Source organism: Accipiter gentilis, chromosome 17 (assembly GCF_929443795.1).
Source record: "Accipiter gentilis chromosome 17, bAccGen1.1, whole genome shotgun sequence".
NCBI classification, from domain to species: Eukaryota; Metazoa; Chordata; class Aves; order Accipitriformes; family Accipitridae; genus Astur; species Astur gentilis.
Window position 1 is genome coordinate 18,458,262 of NC_064896.1, and position 19,623 is coordinate 18,477,884.

The 19,623-nt window shown below is 36.0% G+C and overlaps 1 protein-coding gene across 2 annotated transcripts in view; it reads right to left on the reverse strand.

The window, feature by feature from the left end:
• The window catches only part of IRAG1 (inositol 1,4,5-triphosphate receptor associated 1), a 47,805-nt gene extending 28,471 nt beyond the window's left edge, over positions 1-19,334 (reverse strand). Inside the window, exons 1-7 of one of the 2 annotated variants that reach the window (XM_049821087.1) lie at positions 19,252-19,334; positions 16,505-16,536; positions 15,447-15,500; positions 14,555-14,743; positions 12,703-12,814; positions 7,847-7,947; positions 4,959-5,029 (exon numbers count right to left, since the gene is read on the reverse strand). In XM_049821087.1, the coding sequence (XP_049677044.1) occupies positions 4,959-5,029; positions 7,847-7,947; positions 12,703-12,814; positions 14,555-14,673 (403 nt within the window). In that variant the 5' untranslated portion in view covers positions 14,674-14,743; positions 15,447-15,500; positions 16,505-16,536; positions 19,252-19,334. Of the gene's footprint in view, positions 1-4,958; positions 5,030-7,846; positions 7,948-12,702; positions 12,815-14,554; positions 14,744-15,446; positions 15,501-16,504; positions 16,537-19,251 lie in introns of those variants that run through there. The other variant, XM_049821086.1, reaches the window with a different exon arrangement.
• Positions 19,335-19,623: the final 289 nt, after the last annotated feature.

Here is a 19,623-nt window from a genome sequence, read left to right on the forward strand (position 1 = left end):
AGCCTGTTGTCAGAAAGGCCCTTTCTCTGTGAGTTGGTATGAATGGCTTCTATAAGCATCTAGGCTTGTATGGAGAAACAGTTACCTGAAGACAACAGACCGAAGACAGGAAACATATATGCTGACAAGGTAGTGTGTGCAAGTTTTTCATGGGTTGATAAACTCTGCAGACTAGTAAGCTTGTTGGATCTGCAAGAACTGATAAATAGATCACCAAGAGTCTGCTTAATCTATACAAGGCCACTGGCACACACTAGCATCAACAACAGATTGCAGGTCAGACATTTATTCTCAGGTAACTATGAGAAAATTTGTGACTGTGTGAGTAAACTAATGGTATTGAGTGAATGTGACTGTTTTGTGTGAAGAGTTATCTGGCATTAATAACAACTTGATCAAATTAACAACAGCTTAGTGAACAAAATGTGCTCTAAGAAATATTAGTTGTGACTGTCTCTCTCCCCTGCTTGTTGCCTCTACGAGGGAAGAGGGCATTTATAACACTGTTTTGCAATAAGAACAACTTACTAAAGAACAGCTTGGGTGAGGGAGAGGGAAGTCATCATGTAATATGAGAAAAGTATTTTTAAATTTGACAAGAGCCATTACAGAACAATCAGTCTCCAGAAAATATAAGGACATAAGTGAGCAGCAAAAACTCAAGGGTTTTTTGTTTGTGGGTGTGGGGTTGTTTGGCTTTTTGGTGGGTTGTTGGGGCATTTGGGGGGGGGGGGGGGGAATGGTTTGTGGTTTGTTTTTAATTTCCATAAATTTAGTTCCATTTCAAGGCTGTCAAAAAGCATGCCCACAGATTGGATATTCTTAAAGCAATCTATTTTTAATGAAATATCTGTTTGTTTTACACTAAGATTTGTGTGTTGAAAGATTGAGAGAGGGACCTCCCATGGCACATTCATTGGGCCAGCAAAAGAGGAGAGCTGCAAGGCATGGTAATTTCTGTCTTCCTTGAGCAGATAAGTTTTCCTCACTATACTCAACATTGTTGCCTTTTTATATTTCCCTTGTCTTCTGCCTCTTCACCACTTCCATTTCCCTTCCTCTTTGCTGCCATTTCCTGTTTTCACATGAATTCCCTTTAGTTTCTCCTGCTGCGTCCCATCTCAGCACCTGCTTACAAATGACAAGTGTTCAAAGAATCACTTGTTGATTATTTCAGGTCTACCAGTTTATGATTTTGTACATGTCCATTAAATTACATTTCTTTCAGCCAAGTCAGACCTCCAACAGGAGACATTTTGTAGCAGGTTTAATTAGAAAATGCGTAATTTATAAAAGCAATATCTTAGAGTCATAGAGTAATTCAGGTTGGAAAGGACTGTTGGAGGTCATCTAGTCCAACCTGTTCAAAGCAGAATGAGTGGTGTAATCAGACCAGGTTGCTGGTCTTTCAAGACAATCTGGTCTTGAAAAACCTCTAAGGATGGAGATGCAAAATGTCTCTGGACAGATTGTTCTAATGCTTGACTCTATAGTGAGTGAAAAGTTGTTCTTTATACCCACTTAGAGCTTAGCTTGTTTCAGATTATGGCCATTGCTTCTTGTCCTTCTGCCATGGGCCTGGATCCATTTTCTTGATAATCTTCTCATTGGTATTGAAAGGCTGTATTAGGTTTCCCCTAAAGCCATCTCTTCTCCAGGCTAAATTAGGCCAGCTCCTTCAGCCTTCCCTCAAAAGGCAAGTGTTTCAGCCTCTGAACCACCTTTGTGGCCCTCCATTGGACTCACTCCCATTTATCAACACTCTTCTTTCACTGAAGGTCCCAAAACCAGATGGAGTTTTCTAGGTGCAGTCTAATGAGTGCTAAGTAAAAGGGAATGAACGCTTTCCTTGATCTATTGGCTAAGCTTCTCTTAGTACAGTCTACAACACTGTTAGCCCTCTCTGCTGCAAGGGTGCACTGCTGGTTCATGTTCAACCTGCTGTCTACCAAGGCCTCCAGGCCTTTTTCAGCAGAGCAGCTTTCCAGCCATCCATCCCCCAGCCTGTACCTACTGCAAGGGGTTATTCCTTACCAGATGTAGGACTCCAAATCTGTCTTTGCTGAATGTCATAAGGTTCCTACTGGCTCATTCCTCCAGCCTGTCTAGGTCTCTGAATTGCAGCACTGCCCTCAAGCATATATTAATTAATCTCTGCCAATTTGATTTCATCTGATAATTTGATGAGAGTGCACTCCATCCTCCTCCAGGTCATTGATAAAGATTGAAAGCACAACTCATTTTCTTGAGTGGGTTCCAAGACACAGCCAAAGGCCAGCCACAGCAGCTGAAACAGAAAGCAGGCTTGAAGCAAAGCTCTGTCTTCAGCAGAATGACATCTGGAAAGGTTTTTGTTTCTTTCAGAGAACTCTCTCCTTTTGCTAAATTCTAGGGAGCATATGACCAACCAACCAGTCACTACCATGAGACCCAAACTATCCAGCCAATTTTTTACCTGTCCAGTTGTCCACTCATCCAGATCATAAAGTCCTAATTTGGATACCAAATTGTGTGTGTGTGTGTGGCAGCTCTTGCTGCTGCATCTCTGAATATGGAGGGATAATGGAGGGATAATCATTCTTTTGTAGAAGTCTGATTTCTGTCAGTACAGTTCCATAAATTTATTTAGTTTCCTCAGGTTTAGTTACCTCTGAAATCAACTGCTGGCAAGCAGGATAGATTTTAAGTGTTCCAAGTTCCCTTCAGTGGTTCTGAGCTGATTTACATGGATCTTATCTCCATCTTAGTTTTACAGGACATATAAAGGAAGTTTCCCTTTCAATACAAGCAGCCAAAACCCACATTTTACAAATTTAAATGATCAATCACAAAACTGGAGCAAATGCACAAGAAGTCACAACTCTTTGAAGCCTCCTAACAATCTTTCAGTGGGCTTTCTCTCAACTACATTTTTACAGGCATACTGATGCAACTGAGTACCCAGTTACAAAAGCATCAGAATCACAAACTAGTAAGGATTAATTCTGACTGTTACTGATACAAATAGTTAGTACCTTATCTCTGCATGGCTGAGAAGCTAACTCTACTACAACAGTGGAAATACTACTTACATAAAATATTTTATTATCTTATTGAGAAAAAGGCAATGTTAAGGATGTTTTACTATATTTTAAAATCTCCAATTCTCTATTTGTGTGAAACTAGCCCAGGATCCCAGATGTATAAAATTATTATGGTACTTTTGTCATGTCACAAATACCAAATTAATTCCAGCAAACTAACCCTCGTAAGTCCACAAAAAGGGAAATGAAATGTGTAATAATACATTAGATTCTGCCTGAAAGGGTTCTGGCCTCTCTGTTTTGACCACCAGAAAGAAAAAAAAAATAAGGTATATACACTGTTAATAGCAGAGAGAGTTTGGGTTACTTTCAGAGGTACCAATTAATTTTTTTCTTCATGCAATACTTGCTATACAAGAGAAAGTAGAAACATAACTATAATTTCAGGAAAGTAATCTTAGCTGTAGCCATTTTTCAACCCTAGGGATGCACAATCTGCTATCATCATCAGATCAGTGCTTCTTATAAGAAATATTTGCTACAACTGCCAGGACTCCCTTCTCTATTGGAAAATTCAGAAATGCTCCATGAACCCCCATGCCTATGTTCAATAAATTGGTCAAGAACAACTCCATATATCTGAGTTTCTTATTAAAATCACACAAAGAGGACTTATTAATCAGAGTCCTTAATAGAATCTCAATTACTAAAAGCAATCTAAGTTGATAAAACATATTTTTTTTTCTGAGTATTTTGAGTATCAGAGAGGTAGCAGGGCTCTGATGTTTGCTCGTGCTTTAGTAAAGAAAAAAAGGAACAGATGCATCTGTTTCAAGGCACCTAAGAACTAGGTTCCTTAGTAATAGTAGAAAGGGTGCTTCCCTTTAAAAGCCTCTGGGAGTATTGGAATAGTCACCTGATAAGCTTGGTTTTAAGTCTGTCACAAAACCAGTATTTTTTTTTTAAGGTATGCAATGATCACACATGTCCATGATTTTACAGAAAACTGATTTCATGCACAGCATAAAGCAGTGATAATTGGCTCAAATTAAGTTAATGGCTGGGAGAAAGTAACATTGTTGTAGAGATAAAAATAATTTTAAACATTTATTCTACATTTCTGATGTAGAAATGTACACTCACCCACTCCCCACCCTGATTTTGGTAGGAGGTCTCATATGCTTATTCCTTCATCCTTTACATGCAATAGTATAAACATTCTATCATCAACTCTGTTCAACTTTTACTTTACAAGAAATACATAAATGGAGACAACTAACAATCCAAATGCAAACATACCAAGACTAAGAACTGATGGGAGCTTTGCCACTGACTTAACAGGATGAGCTTTTATCTCAGTCTGTAGTACTCATAAATCCACATCCACACCATTAGTCCCCTTGAAAAACAATTTACTCCACAGGTAGCTACCAGAAAACTAATAGAACTAATTATGTAGTAAGAGACTAATTAGAAAGTGAAGAAATGAAGAAAATCTTCCCCTGGATAGCTTGTTTTCATTTGAAGTTTAATCTGATATATTTGCCAAACTAAATAACTTGAGACTTAAGTGTCTGTTAAGCTCCTTGCTAAAAAGTAACAAAACCAGTGTTACTGAACAGTATTTTGCATACAACAAGAATTTTAAGCATGTGTATCTCCAGCCTTCTAAAAATGTTAAGCTAACACACTAATCTAACAACTTTATAAAACTAACAGGCATATTTCCCTGGATCTGTCTGCATGAGATCCACTTATGATCGTAAATGCATGATCACAATTCAACATGCTAGCAGTATTCCCTGTGCATGCATTACAGACAGTATGCACAGGAAAGAAGCTGTAGTCTATACAGCCAGACTCTATATTTAGGTCTTTATTGTATGTCACATTTTCTGAGAAAACTCCTAACTTATATGAATAAGCACTTCTTACCAACAGAAGTCAATGAACTTGTTGGATTCCTAGTGGCACGGTTAGAATGTCTCCTATGAGGACTACGAGGCCTAGAGAGAAAAATGAATAAGCAAAAATTATGGGAGTATGCCGCCAAAAAATAGTTCTAATTCTCTATAAAAATTTAACATTAAAAAGAAAGTACTTTTTCTTTGATTAAAAAAATGAAAACAAAAAGGTTTTATTCCAATTTCTCTCATCTCCAAACAACTGGAAAATGGAGGAAGATTGCAGAAAGAAGGAAAATTACAGAAATTGCTCTCACAAAGGAGTTCTGACATTTGCTGATAACCTCATACACTGTGAACTTTTGATTTCTCAGAAAAACTACATTTCTTTAGTTCATTATCATGACTTAAAACTCATGCAAATATGGTACATTGCCAAAAAAAAAAAAAAAAAAAAAAAAAAAAAAAAAATTTAGTCTTTGTAAATTGTTAGTGCTTCCAAAACTAGGTTTTATGACTGAAATAATTTCTTAGGCTCCCACACTGATGCTCCCATATAGCAATATGGGAACCTTCTAGATTGAAAACCAGATGAAAGTCTCAAATGACTACAGAAAATTAAATGCTGATCCAGCAAATAATGCTGCTTTTAAAGGGCTGCATTCTGACTCTTAGATAATCTTGAAGTTTGGGAAAGTACACTTTAAAAACACAAGCAAATTATAGTATAGATTTATGATCAATACTTTCTGATTATCTTTTCCCATGTTTTAAGTCTAATGGCAGGTCAATAAATTAAAAAACCCAGGTCAAAAAGTATGCTTTATCAGAAGACTGAAAATTAATTCAACTCAAAACTGAATTGAAGTTTTCAACTTCAAACAGGATTATTATTTCCATTCAACAACTTACTTTCACATATGCTTAACATCAAGGTGGTATTCTTGCCCTGTCTACCTGAGTGGGCCTAAACATCTACTTCAAAACTCACTGTACTATATTATTCAACCTAGACATTTAATTTGTCCAACTGTCTAGCTTAGAAACATTATCTACCTGAATTTTCAACTGATACCTATTTTATTTTACAAGATCAGGAATGTGGTCCTATCCCAGTTTTCAGGTGCTACAGAAGTTCTTCTGCAGCTTCACTGAAACAGTAAGGAGGACTTAACAGATACAAGGGAGGAAGTGAAAGAAGAGAGTTGGGAAAGAAGCCTACACTTGTTGCATCTGTTTTTTAGATAGGAAAAAAGTCCAGTAACACAATTTCCAATGCTTTCAACTCTGGACTTTAGAAGAACTGAGCATATCTTAATTGGCTTTAGAAGAAAATTTTAAAGATGCTGGCTAATGATATCATGCTATTCTAATATCTTAGAATATTATCTCTTGAAACAAAGTTAGTCAGCAATGCCAGACTACCAACAATATTTGTAAGGAAAGAAACAATACGCAGTAACAGTAGCTTCACCAACATCACTTTAACTTATATAACACAGTATGTGTTTTAAGTCAATACCAAGATAATGTGCACAAGACTGCAGGGTACATTTATTCTGAAAGATATATGTAATATGCTAAACCTGTCAAAAGAAGATAAGGAGCATTTTCAGCAGTTCAAAAACTATAAAATGCTAGGTATAAAAAGTAAATAAAATCCTTGCAAAAGGTATTAGTAAAAAATGCATAGCATTTTTATGATCACAAGCCTGCCTTGGAAATTTTCTGCCCTCACAAATAAGCCTTATTATACAAACTGTCATACATTGCAAGTCCATCTTTTGCCAAAAACCTTCCTTCTTTGTTAAAACACACTTTAGTAATTTAAAGATCATGCAAACATTGTTTTTAAGAACAACATAGTTTGTTGCTGCATTTCCTTTCGATAGACAAAACAGAACAGGTTGCAAATATTATTGCTACAATGTCTATTTTTCAGCACAATACTAAGAATATTGTTATAAGATGGTAATATAGCTAGTTCTTTAATTCAAGAAGGGAACAGACAACACAGGCTTTGTACATTAGATACACCCATTCGTGAGAGTCAACACTGATGGCTGACCATACCTTCAGAAATTACATCTTTAGTGTTTAAAAAACAGTAATTTTTTAAAGTCTTACAAGGATTAATTTCCTAACTCTACATCAGTCTACAAAGCCCTTATTTCTTCAGTGGAAATATCTCTATGATTAAAGGCAGCACCACTGGTGTACATATATAATTAGTAAACCAGAATTAGGTATTTAGTTACAGAACTGAAAAATTTCCCGGGAGGGGAATAATTCAGGAAACACAAAGATGCTCAATTGTACTTTTTATTGATCTCAGTTGTTCTTTGACTGGGTTTAAGTAAAGGTTAAAATTTGGACAGATGGACGGTATTGCACATTGCCATGCACAGAGCATAAGGAATCCAACTGTCACTCATCCTTGTAGTAGGTGTAGGATTGTAGCATACACACACACTGCTATATGTCTACAAGAGGATTTGACCAAGCAATTTTTTCCTTACCAGGCCACATTTTATTTGCTAGCGAAAGGATGGACTTAAAAGTTAGAGCTTTTAGTCCAAATTATGCAAAGCTTTAATTTACATTTTTGTTTTAGTTTCAAATTATGCTATTCTGAAATATAAGAAAGTTCATGTAAATTTACAATATACTGAGTCATGTTGGCAGGCTTAGTATTATATGAACCTCTACTATTTTAGTATCAACTATATTCCTGTCCGTGCCAACCCCCCCCATCCAAAAAAACATCATCAAAATGCAAAGACAACAGGATCAATTTACAACTAGAGATACAGCAATAATACTTTAATACAATATAAATTTGAAAGCAATATTTTAGAAACACAGGTCCTGGAATTACTGTAAAATTTATGCACAGATTGATAATGTATTATATAGTACCTGTTAAGCAGATTTTTATCAATTTCTACATCTGGCGTAACAGCATTCTCTGGAAGAACAACAGAAGGTGTACTGCATGTTGTCCCTTCAACAGTAGTGTCCTGAATGGTTTGTGACAAATATAAAAATGTAGTTAAACAGAAATTCAAAACACTGAATATTGATGCTCTATGTGGAAATTACTGTGTATTGCTCAATTTTGGTAAAACAGAAAATGACTGAACTAAGTGAGAATTGGCTCTTACTTGATAAAACAAATGTGAATTAGAGGCCTATACTTAAATTGCTAAAAAGTGAAGATGGAGACCTGGAATATCCCTTTTCTTTACAAATCGTTAATGCACACAAGCTAAATTCAGTAAGAATGGAACCAATAAGCAAGCTTTAAAATGGTAGACAAACTGATTTTTTACACAGCAAACCACTGTTCTACTGAAGTACACGTACAACACTTAGTGAATTTAGGAGCTGAATGCCAGAGCGAAAAGCAGCTATGTATAACAGGGCTAAATTAGGCACACAAAACCTCCAGACTGTACTAGTGTTCAATGAAAGCTTGAATAAATGCAGTGTTAAGAGTACACATGCAATCAAAAAAAACAGAAAATAATTGTAAAGTTAACTTGTTAGCGTACTACTTAGTTTTCCCTCCAATGAATTGGAAAAATATTTTTTAAAATATAAAACTTCAGTATTTAATAAAATACAATATAGTTAATTGATGAAAGAAGCTGGCACTGAATATCAATGTATGCCTGCCTTCTCAAAAAATATGAGAACTTGTTGCAAGAACTTAACCCCAGACCTTCTACCACAATGATGCCAATCAGCAAGAGAACTCTGTTTCCTGTGAGATATCCCAAATGGAGATGCATCAAGTTGGAATAAAGAACCGTGCATTTCTCATATGTAGTAAAAAAATTATTACTTCTACCCCATGTACTACATTCAGATTCACACACACACACACAAAAAAAAAAAAAATAAAAAAAATCAACCCCTGTACTGTTGAAAGGCTACCTAAGCAATCTGGTGTTTACAGTCAGTCAAGAAGTTGAAGAAAGTGATTCACATAAAATCATGCAAAGGGTGGAAAGTGTAGGCACCTGTTAGAAGTTGCAATTTTTATTTTAGAGTACAATCATGAGGTAAGTAGAACATATCATAGCAGCGTAAGTATTTATAGCTGGAGGGAAAGCTTCCCAAAAGCAGCAGGGGACTGCCATCAATCAACTTGTAAAACTGAAAGACTAATTTGTAAATTCTCAAATCCTAATTGCTTCTGCTAGGCACCGATATGTACAAGTATTTTAATGTATTTAGTTATTTGGAGTCTAATTTTTTCTTGAAACTATATCCCAAAGTTTCTTAAGAAAATTTTACTTCAGTTGGTATTGGATTAGAAAATAGAATAGAATAGAATGGAATGGAATATTTTCATTTGGAAGGGACCTACAATGACCATCTAGTCCAACTGCCTGACCACTTTGAGGCTGACCAAAAGTTAAAGCATGTTATTAAGGGCGTTGTTCAAATGCCTCTTAAACACTGACAGGCCTGGGGCTTCGACCACCTCTCAAGGAAGTAATGCTTCTGAATTTTCTAAAAGAGCATGCTTGCTATCCATGGCACAAAGCCAATTACATTCAACTGTTATAAACATAATTTTGCTTTTATTGAAATAGCATTTGCTGTCAGTTTTGCTTGCTCCTTTTAAGAATGTTTTCCTACTAGAGGTTGACACAGGTGTAATGAATTCAGAATAACATTTATTTTAGTAATATTCATTAAACAGGCAGGTAATAAAAAGTTGTTATAAAAGCACTAATTCATGCATTTACAGAATGATGCATGTAATAGCTCACAGTTTAACAAGTCAACATTTTAGAACATAGAAAATGAAATAATTTCAATTATTTGAAATAAATGCCATCAATGAATAATTATTTCAGTCATCTACTGTCACGTGGAGAAATTAGCATAGTCACAAGGTTTGTTACAATAAACAAGTAGCAAGAGTATAAACTGAAATGGAATTACATACATCCAAAAAGCTAACAGTCACATAACTGCTAATATCTATCAGATAAAATAGAACTCCTTTCGACAGCTCTCTCAGTGCTGCATTTTATTCTTCTTGAAATAAGGTATTTTCTGATCAATTCAAACAACTCTAGAAGCATTTTGAAAATGGTATAATATTAAAGTATATAGCATAACCCTTCTTCCTCCCAAAGGCAATAAAATATGCTTTGGTTTGGACATCTAGTTTAGGATTCTTGATTCTGTTGTAAACAGCTTTTTTTTTTTTTTTACTAAAATAAATACATTCCTTGCAGCTCCACACTTTTATAGTCATAATTCTCATGTGACGTTCCTTGGCAAGTTTACATTGTCAGTCACAGGAAAGCAGGATGGGAAACATGCCAAGAAAAAAATACAAAGATTTAAGTTTAAGAAAAATATCCTTGTAATATTGGAAATGTCAGAATGTAAAAGCATGATATATTATGTAATTCAAGTGCACAACTGACGTTGTATGATAATAGTCTGAAAGCGAGTTTTAGTAGTATTCTTGAAAATGTTACTAAGTAACAATGTATTTTGTCTAACAGTCAATGACAAAAATTCAGGTGACTGCCCTGCTCGTAGGGCAAAGCAGCTGAGTACACATGTACATTGTTTGTACTAATCTCATGACTGCCAAAGAGCAAGAGCTTTTGAATGACGTAACATCAGCCTTGGAGTCATTCAAGTCCATTTTAGGACTCTAAAAACAGCTCATTGAAAAAGAAGAAAAGAGAAGAAAAAGAAAAAGGCTGTACCCAAGGCTGGTTCAGGTCAGGTAGAATACATTAATCTTGGTCAGCAGCTATGTAGCTCAACTTCTACACAGGTGAAAACTCATGCCTCTGTTGTCCAAACCTATTGCACATCTGTATAGGATAGGGGCAGGAAGAGGTAGAGCATGAAGCTCTTTTCAGGGCCAGCTGGCTTGAGTCAAAAGAAATCTTTGTACTATGAAGAGTACTCAGGCTGCTATATGCAGACCTTGGAACAGAAGGTTTAACGAGAAGCTTAAGCCGTCTCACAGTTGCACATCTGCACAAGATGATACATAAGTTTTCCACCACCCTCCCATTGCCTGCCTGTAACTGGTCTCTCTGTTCGCTTCCACACAAGTCTGCTCTTCAGCTATTCCCAACAGCCGCCTTATCTCCTAGTACCAGTGATGGCCTGCTACCAAGTCTTTGCTTCCTTTTTGTCCCAAGGCCTCCTCCCATAAAAATGTAGGGTAGAACTGACTCCACTTCCATGGCTCAGGTGGGAACTGATCCAGATGTTCTACAAGGACGACACCATGTGCCATCTAGTCTTGCAGGGAGAATTGTGCAGGGCTGAGAAGATGGCACACGCAGTTTGGTCCATAACAGAAGATCTAAGAGGCTCAGGGATACTCAGGGTAGATAGGATCTGCAGGCATTCTGGCTGTTAAGCTCTACCAAGCCCTCAGTAAGCATACAGTAAAAGCATTTTTAGGAGTTTTATAATCCAGCCAAATTTGGATAGATTTGAACAGTAATGGGGAAAAAAAACCCCTCAAAACCCCACAAAAACCCCTCTCTGCTAAAAGAGCTACCCTGCCAGGATAGTCAGATGATAAAGCTTTACTATATACCACCTGAATTCTTTGGGGAAAAAACCAAAGCAAACCAATCCTCTGCCACCTGGTCGTATTCTTAGAAATTAATTAAAGGTCTGGACTGAATTTCAGAATAAATTTGGCCTGAAACAGACACTTATGTGAAAGGCCTCAGAAAAGTTATGCATCTCAGACAGCAGTCTTTTGAGTAAGATGGGGTTTTAAATAACCTTAATTTTAGATGTTTAAGTGAAGTGCTGAGCTTAGAGTTTAGCAAGTAAAGTAATGAAATTCAATTTTAACTGCATCTAGTTGAAACAGACAGGACAACAAAGTAAACGTAGGACATCTCCTTCAGAACGGAAAGATGACATGCAGCAATTTGATAAAAGTACAATACAAATTTAAATAGGAATAATAATATAAAAAGAAATGCAGAAGCTTGAATGATGGAATAATCAGTGTACGAGAAACATTATGAACATCTGAGGCAGACTTTTCCTCAGCAGTCAAAAGAGCCAGTAAATTCAGGATACAAAGAGAGGAGAAAGCTGGAAATAGAAATAGGGATTTTTGATTTAAAAAGAGGGAAAGATGGCAGCTCACAACCAGTGTAGGGAGATTTATAGGCCACTATAAATCTTAACATAACTGGTAAGGATCTAATTTTCTTTGCTGCAGGTATGCATTACATGTATAGAAATTACATTTTTAATACTAAACACCTGAAATCAGTTTTTAAGAGTATCAGTGAAAGCATATTGTAATAGTATACTATTCTATGTGAAATAAATCTAATGACATTAAAATATGCAAAGTACTAAAAATGACGTCTGATTATGAAGTTCTATAATTTATGGTGGGAGAAATGATTCTGTATAAAACACTTCTAAAATGTTCAATACCTACTGTAACAAGACAACACACAAACTAAGAGTTCAACTACATACTATTAATTCAGACAACATTTCAACCAATGGCCTAAAGTTCTTTGAAATAGGCTAACTGGCCTCACACCTGTGTTAATGGGAATTTCACATCCACTTTCCTGAGGAACACAGAGCTAATGAGTACTTTGATGAATGTTGTTTAGTGTTAGTCAGAATGGTGAACATAGGCTGCTTTAAGAAATACTGAAATGGGAAATCATATTTGTTTTCTCAAAATGAATTTGAGAAATATAACCCAGGTCTTCCCATCATGTAAAAGATACCTGAAGTAAGCAAGAAACTACATGTGGTGTAAGGTTCATTTTCTTTTTCTCAGAACTGTTTTGTGACTGTGTGTGCATTTGTGCACGCAGGGAAAAGGTGGGGAAACACCTCCTGAAACAGAATGAGGAAGTTGTTAGACACCAGACAGCACTTTAGATGAGATTCCAGACTTGGAAAGTTTTGTTCAATGGCGGAAAACAAGTCCACAAGTTGTTAGTTCCTTCTGATGCCCTCTCCCTGCTTGCAAGTCCTTATCGCATGATGATAAGCTATTTTACTTATTACATAGTCATGCTGTAGAACTTGGACTACAGCAAGACCCAAGAATGATAACAGGTATGAACAAGATCAAATTCTCACAACACTGGTTAGCTGCAATCTTTAACTTAAGTAGGCTCATGAGCAGTGTGTTGGTTAAAAACTTTCCACTGTTACTTTGTGCCTAAGAATAACAATTTATCTAAACCAAAGCATTTTGCACAGTTAACTGGTTCATGAACTATCACATTACCATAGTTCATTTAAGACCTACCTTTAAAAGGCCTGTATAATGTATAAAAAATTATTTTAAATTTTTTTTTTTTTTTTTTAGATTAGGTGGTTGTAACTCTTTATTTCTCCCATTTGAGAAGCATGCTCAGGATTAGATTCACTGATGTCTGGTCTGCTAGCTTTTCAGATTTTTTTCTCTTTGAGTATGTTTTACCCAGCAAGTCTTTTGTAATAAAATACTCTTCACATGGGTGAGTTAAAAATAAAATGAATAAATAAATATCTTCTTGACCTAATATATGTTCTTAGCTAATAGTCTGATGAACTTGCATCCATCTGGGGTGTTTGTCTTAAGTCGGGAAACTAACAGGCAGCACAATGTGCAATTTAGATGGAATGCATGACATATCAGTGTCAGGCTCACTGCTGACAATATTTTCCAACAGCGTTAAAGTAGCGGATGTTTTCACCTAAAGCGTAGAATACAGTGTCCTCAAATCCAATGACAGGGATACATTTTTAACTGAGGATGTGCCAGATTATAAAACCTCACTTTCTTTACACCAGTTTTCATAAAACAGGATGATCTGGATAACCTGTGATTTTATAATCACAGTAAGGTTCTTTACTCCAGCTAAGCTAACAATTCAAAAAAAACCCCACTTTATTAGAACATAAAATTACTTTTTATCAGTGGTATAAAATATTCAAAAGGGAGAAGTATCATCTTTCATTGATTTTTTTTTATTTATTTATTTGTGAATAAAACATGTAAAAACATGTAGATGCCATAAATTTGAGTAGCAAAATGATGAATATGTCTGGGGAGCACCCACCCGCCCTCTGTACAGTTCCAGTATATGTTCAGCTACTGCTGTGGCAAATAAAGCGCTGAGAAAGACTACAAACCAAAAAGCAGATTTCCATGTTTCACACATACTTGAATTGCATAGCACCTTCTGTATCTGTAATGGCAACACTAGATGTTTCAAGACTACCGTGAAGTAGAAGCCTAAGTTCTTTTCTCAGAGGTTAAGGTTTTCTGTAATAACATCACAAAGGACATTTTTTGACAGCTTTGATATACATGTTTTAGCACAGACAGACATATAAGCCTCCAGATCAAATTGATAAACAAGTGCATGAGCAACTTCAGTTGTCATTCCTTAGTCTATAAAATATTTGAAGAATTCTAAGAATGTCAACGGAAAGATCATTCATGACTTCATCAATTAATCAAAACCCACTAATACATAGCAATGATTTTATTTTATTTAATAAACTCCTAAATATACACAAACAGGTTTCTGCCTCAGGTTTCCAACAAGTGTCAGAAAACACCTTTGTAAGAGTGCTTACTTTGGCTGGAGGAGAACTGTTGTGTTGTGCCTCTTTTGATTGTCCCTTGTCTTCAGGTAAGGTTGGCATGGTGGACAGTGTGAAGCACGTGGAACTGCAATGTGGACTAACAGGACCATGCACTGCTGAGAATATCTGTTTCAAGTTAGCCTGAAGGCATAAGCGCTGAGAGGCCTTGTGATCTGCAGGCTGTGTTAGATGCCAAAAATACAAATCAAATCCATTTAAAACTCTATGCTCTAACACTTTACAATAACAAACAGTATTAAGGTTTAAAATTAAAAATGCTATCTTGTGTTTTATTAACTTAAGCTTTCAAGGTCAAGTATAACTTAGTAAATGCATTAGATATGGACATCCTTCTATTCTTGTTGCTATTTCCATCTCTTCCCTCTGTTTTACCAATTTTTTTTCATTACTATGACTGTTTTGGCTGTGACCAAACTACGGTCTGTAAAAATCCCCTATGAAGGAAACAGCATCCTGGATATCCATAATATGCCTTTTAGTAACTAAGAAAGTCCTAATGCTACAGAGTGTGATCTCAGATCTCAAAGAAAGGAGTAAAACTGGAAACCCAGATGGTGGCACTCTTCCTTTGAGCAACAGCAAGCCCTAAGTGCATTGCACAAAGGCTTGGTGTACATCTGCACAACACAACACTGTGCAAGACACTTCCAAAGCAAAATAGCAGTAATGCCCAAATGGAAAAAAAAAAAAATCACCACCTATTAGGTGAGAAAATTCCTGTTATTAGTATCAACGGGAGCTACTGCTTTCACAAGGGTATTATTAGCATTAAAGCTTGTACAGTAGCCTGAAGGTGACAAATGTTATGTACTAATCCTTATAGCTACAGTGTATGTATTACAAGACTTACTATGACACCTACCGGATAGTTAAGGAACAGTCCTCATAAATAAATCATTCAACTCCTTGGTGGTGCCTACAGATGACAGACAATGCAGTTATCAGAGATAATCTGGCACACAGTTTCTGTCTGGACTAGTAAGAGCTAACTATATTCCCTTTACAGTTAAGTCACACCTATGTACAGAATGGAGCTACACACTGCAACAGTAATATAACAACTTCAGTAGTGTGCCAAACAGATAAATATACCCAACAAACATAGGTTCAACCTCCAAAACATGTTATCTTCTCCCAAACCTGAATTACTAATCTCATCTCAATTCTTTTACTCTTCTGGAAATCAAGATACATGGAACAAAGAGGTTGAGATGGGCAGATGATTTGAAGTTCAAGGCACTTAGCAGCATTGTAAGATTAACCTTCTACAGTTTTCCCTTCCATTTCAGGGAAGGGCTAAGAAACATATTTAGGAACATGTTGGTTTATGGAGGCTTACAATTAAAATTGTCAAAATACTTGTGTTGATTTAAAAAAAAAAAAAAAAAGGAGGCTAAACCATTCACAGGAAATACTGAAGCAGCCTCAGCAGTGACAAGTTCCTTACCTCAGCTTTCACAGAAAAAATTCTGTGTTGTAAAACCTACTGAATGTGTGAAAACTTTGGACTACAGAGGCAGCTAAGACTCATACTTTTATTAGATTTATTTCACATTATATTGGAAACTTTATTTTCTCTTTTACTAGAGGAATACAAAGCCATCTCACATAAATTTAATGCAGAACTAATAGACTGTAAAAATGATCTTTACATAAGTATTAGTGTGTTCAGAAAAAATTATTATTTCACTGAAGTTCTTTGAAAAGTTCTGTAGAAAAGATGCAGCATATATGACATCATTATGAAGACCAAGATAAAGACTTTTTTTGAACAGTCAGCATACATTTTTTTCAAAGCAGTATATGCTGTAGGAACAGTGTTTTTCAAGCTTTTTGTAGACATTTTGAACCTGATACAGGTGAATTTCTAGCTCTACTGCAGTAAGTGGAAGCTCATGTTTGTATCATGATTTTACCCACCTCTGACTTCAAATAAGAGTAGAGGAAGCTCTCTATGAACAAAAAGAAGATTTTAAAATGTTTATTAAGGCAAAATATCTTGAAAATCCCTAACATGATGGAAAACAGACATTTATGATTACGTATATTTTGATAAACCCACAGAGATTAGGCAGACAGCAGTAGCATTAAATATCTGTGTGTTTCAACAGTTAAGTTATTTTTGTATCCAACAACAGCCACCAACTATTAACAACACATGAAGATGAGATAGAAGCAAGGTAACTACAAAAAAGTGACATGGACTTGCTTTTCATCTCTGTAATGAAATCCTGGCATCCTATGCAATTTCTGAGTTTGCAAGAACTCAAATTCAAACAAAAAGAAAAAAGAGAAGATATAAATTTGACTTTATCTAATCCCTCTTACTTTTTGCCTTATGAATTTACAATGGTTCTGATAGGCTCAACTCAACAGAATGCTGGGCCTGAAATATCAGGAACATTTCAAGTCATGACCAAAGTGTATTTGCAGTCCTACATGAAGTTGTATAAGCTATTGTATCAAAGTGGTTTATTTGAGGTCTTAGCTGAGTTCCTAGTATGTACTAAACTTAAAAAAAGTAATCCAAGTCATATTGAAACAAGAAAGAGCTATTAAGCACATCAAGTTTCAGTTCATTTTTCAGATTTAAAAAGCAAAAAAACTTTAAAAGAAAAAAAAATCAGCAGGCTTGTCTAAGAATAGAAAGGGACAAATCCCGAGCTGTGTTGTCTTAGAGATGCAGCACAGAAAGTACAGCCAAGGGAGAACGGAGGGTAGAATGATGAATTTATGCTACCTTAACAACCCCCAGATTTGGAGTGGACTGAGTTCAGACCATCTCTGACACAATTAGAACCTTACTCTGACTTCCTTACAGAGTTATCTTGCAAGTAGGAAAAAGCTCCAAATCTTTGTGGTGGTGATCAGTAGGAAAATTTCTTCTTCTGACTTTCCATTTTTTCCTAATAGCTCTCCAGAAAGCCCCAGTGCTGAGAACTGTGTTGGAGCAGTGAAAGCTTGCATTTAATTATTCATATTATGAGGCTCGTAAAACAAATGCAGTCTTTGCACACCTTGACGGCTCTGCTGTAGTTCTCTAAGGTACTGAAGTAAGGGCTACTACTTACTGGTATTTCAACAAAATATATAAGGACATAGTTCAATTAACAAGCTATATGATTTAGAACTCCTGAAGATTATTTTTGCAATCTAAAAGCCTATTTTTAACCTGTGCAGTGTTCTTAAAATCAGTAGTCCAGATCCTTTAAAGACTTTATGATGTTTAACCAGCACAAATACCACATCTTATAAATGCAAATGGATATAACAAAAGGAGCCATCTTCTTGCTCCATGCTATGCAAGGAGTTCAGCCTCCTGAAATAGTAGGAAAGGTGAAGGTTTAGAAATGATGGAACCTTAAGATACTATTGAATAAATGTTCTTCTTCCATCACTTCTGAAGTGACTTTATACCTATTTGATTGGGCAATGAAAATACCCCCAGTAAATGTCAGTGAGAGTCAAAACATATAGAAAAAGGGGACTTCATGAGAACACTCTAACAATAATTAGAGGAGCTTATCTGCATCTCACAAATGTAGGAAGAAAAGAAAGAAACGTCCTTGGAAAATTTATTTCCCTGGAAGGTACATTTTTTGTTCTTCAGCAGAGCATTAGGGAGGAGTACACCCTTGGAACCTACAAAAATTCACACCTCAATCTACAAAAACAGCTTACAGCCTTACTGAACCCTGAGCCAAAGTGCAGGGAGCATGACTATCTTGGTTTTAAGCCTGGCTCATCTGCCACCTCAACAGCCTTTGGAATCATGCTGCCATTAGCTTTGCCAGCTTTATCTTCTTTCCACAAGCATAAACATGTTTCAGCCAAAGAAGGAAACTATATGTTAACAATACATGCAATACAGTGAGATACTAACTGAAACAACTGTAATTATTGTCCCTGAAGATATTGAAAGGATAGATAAAAAAATACATCTGCACTTTAAAAACAGTCAAGGTGCATAAGCACATGTTAGCACCCTATTCACTAAAACAATTTCAAGATTCCATTATTTCTTTTGTTAGGCATTGATCAAACTCTGTCTGGCCTACCTCCATCCTACCAAAGGATGTCATGAGATTATTGTAGTGTAGAGTAAATGACCCCCCCCAAGATTCGAGTCTTTTAGAAATTGCAAGAGCTTCAAAATTACCTTTTAAAATTAAATACTTGTAGAGATTAACATATATGTCACAAGCAGAGTGGATGTGGGAAAAGATCCACAATCTTAGTCTGCATGAGCCTTTTGCACCTACAAAATGAGTTTAAAAAAACCCACAAATCACCTATCCTATTCACCAGATTCTGCTTATTCCCACACTAAGATGAGACAATGCAAAGAAAAAAAGTAAGAAAAAGAAAGAAGAGAGGATGGAGTGCTTTTTAACATTTTGGTCTGTTACTGTAAACTTACTGCTTAAAATAGTTAGGAAAAAAATGATCCCCTGAGCTCAAATTTGTAATCAGATATAGATCAGTGAATGCAGAGAGCTTTCTTTTACCACTGTGTAGACTTAAGAGTACAATCTCCAGGAAATGGTGATCTGGGAGCTCTATTCCATAAAAGGGAAAAGTATTTAGAGGCCCTTGGCTTTCAGTGTGTTCTCTCTGCAACTCATTTTAGCATAGCAGAGAAGGCTAAGTATAATCAGTTAACTTACCCTCTCTGAGTCACGGCTGAGTACTGTGTTAGTGAAGGCTTAGATAAAGGTGCTTTACTCCATCTCCACTGAGAGCTTGGCAGTTGACCTCAAATGCTCTGTCATGTCACAACAAGGATATATAAAAAAAGCAGAAATAAACAGTTAAGAAAGGATTTTAGTAATATTTCTTGACCTCATACTGCCTGCAGTCAAGTCAAGCAACTCTCATTTGTCAACAATGGGATTTGCATACTCATGAACACAGCTGAACTGCACAATTCTGAGCTGCTTTTTGTAACTTTTTTCTTTGTTGTCCTGCAAAGTGGTCGTAAAACATTACCATATTAGAAAGGTATCTTTTTGCACTCCTTTTGTATAGCTGTAAAAGCA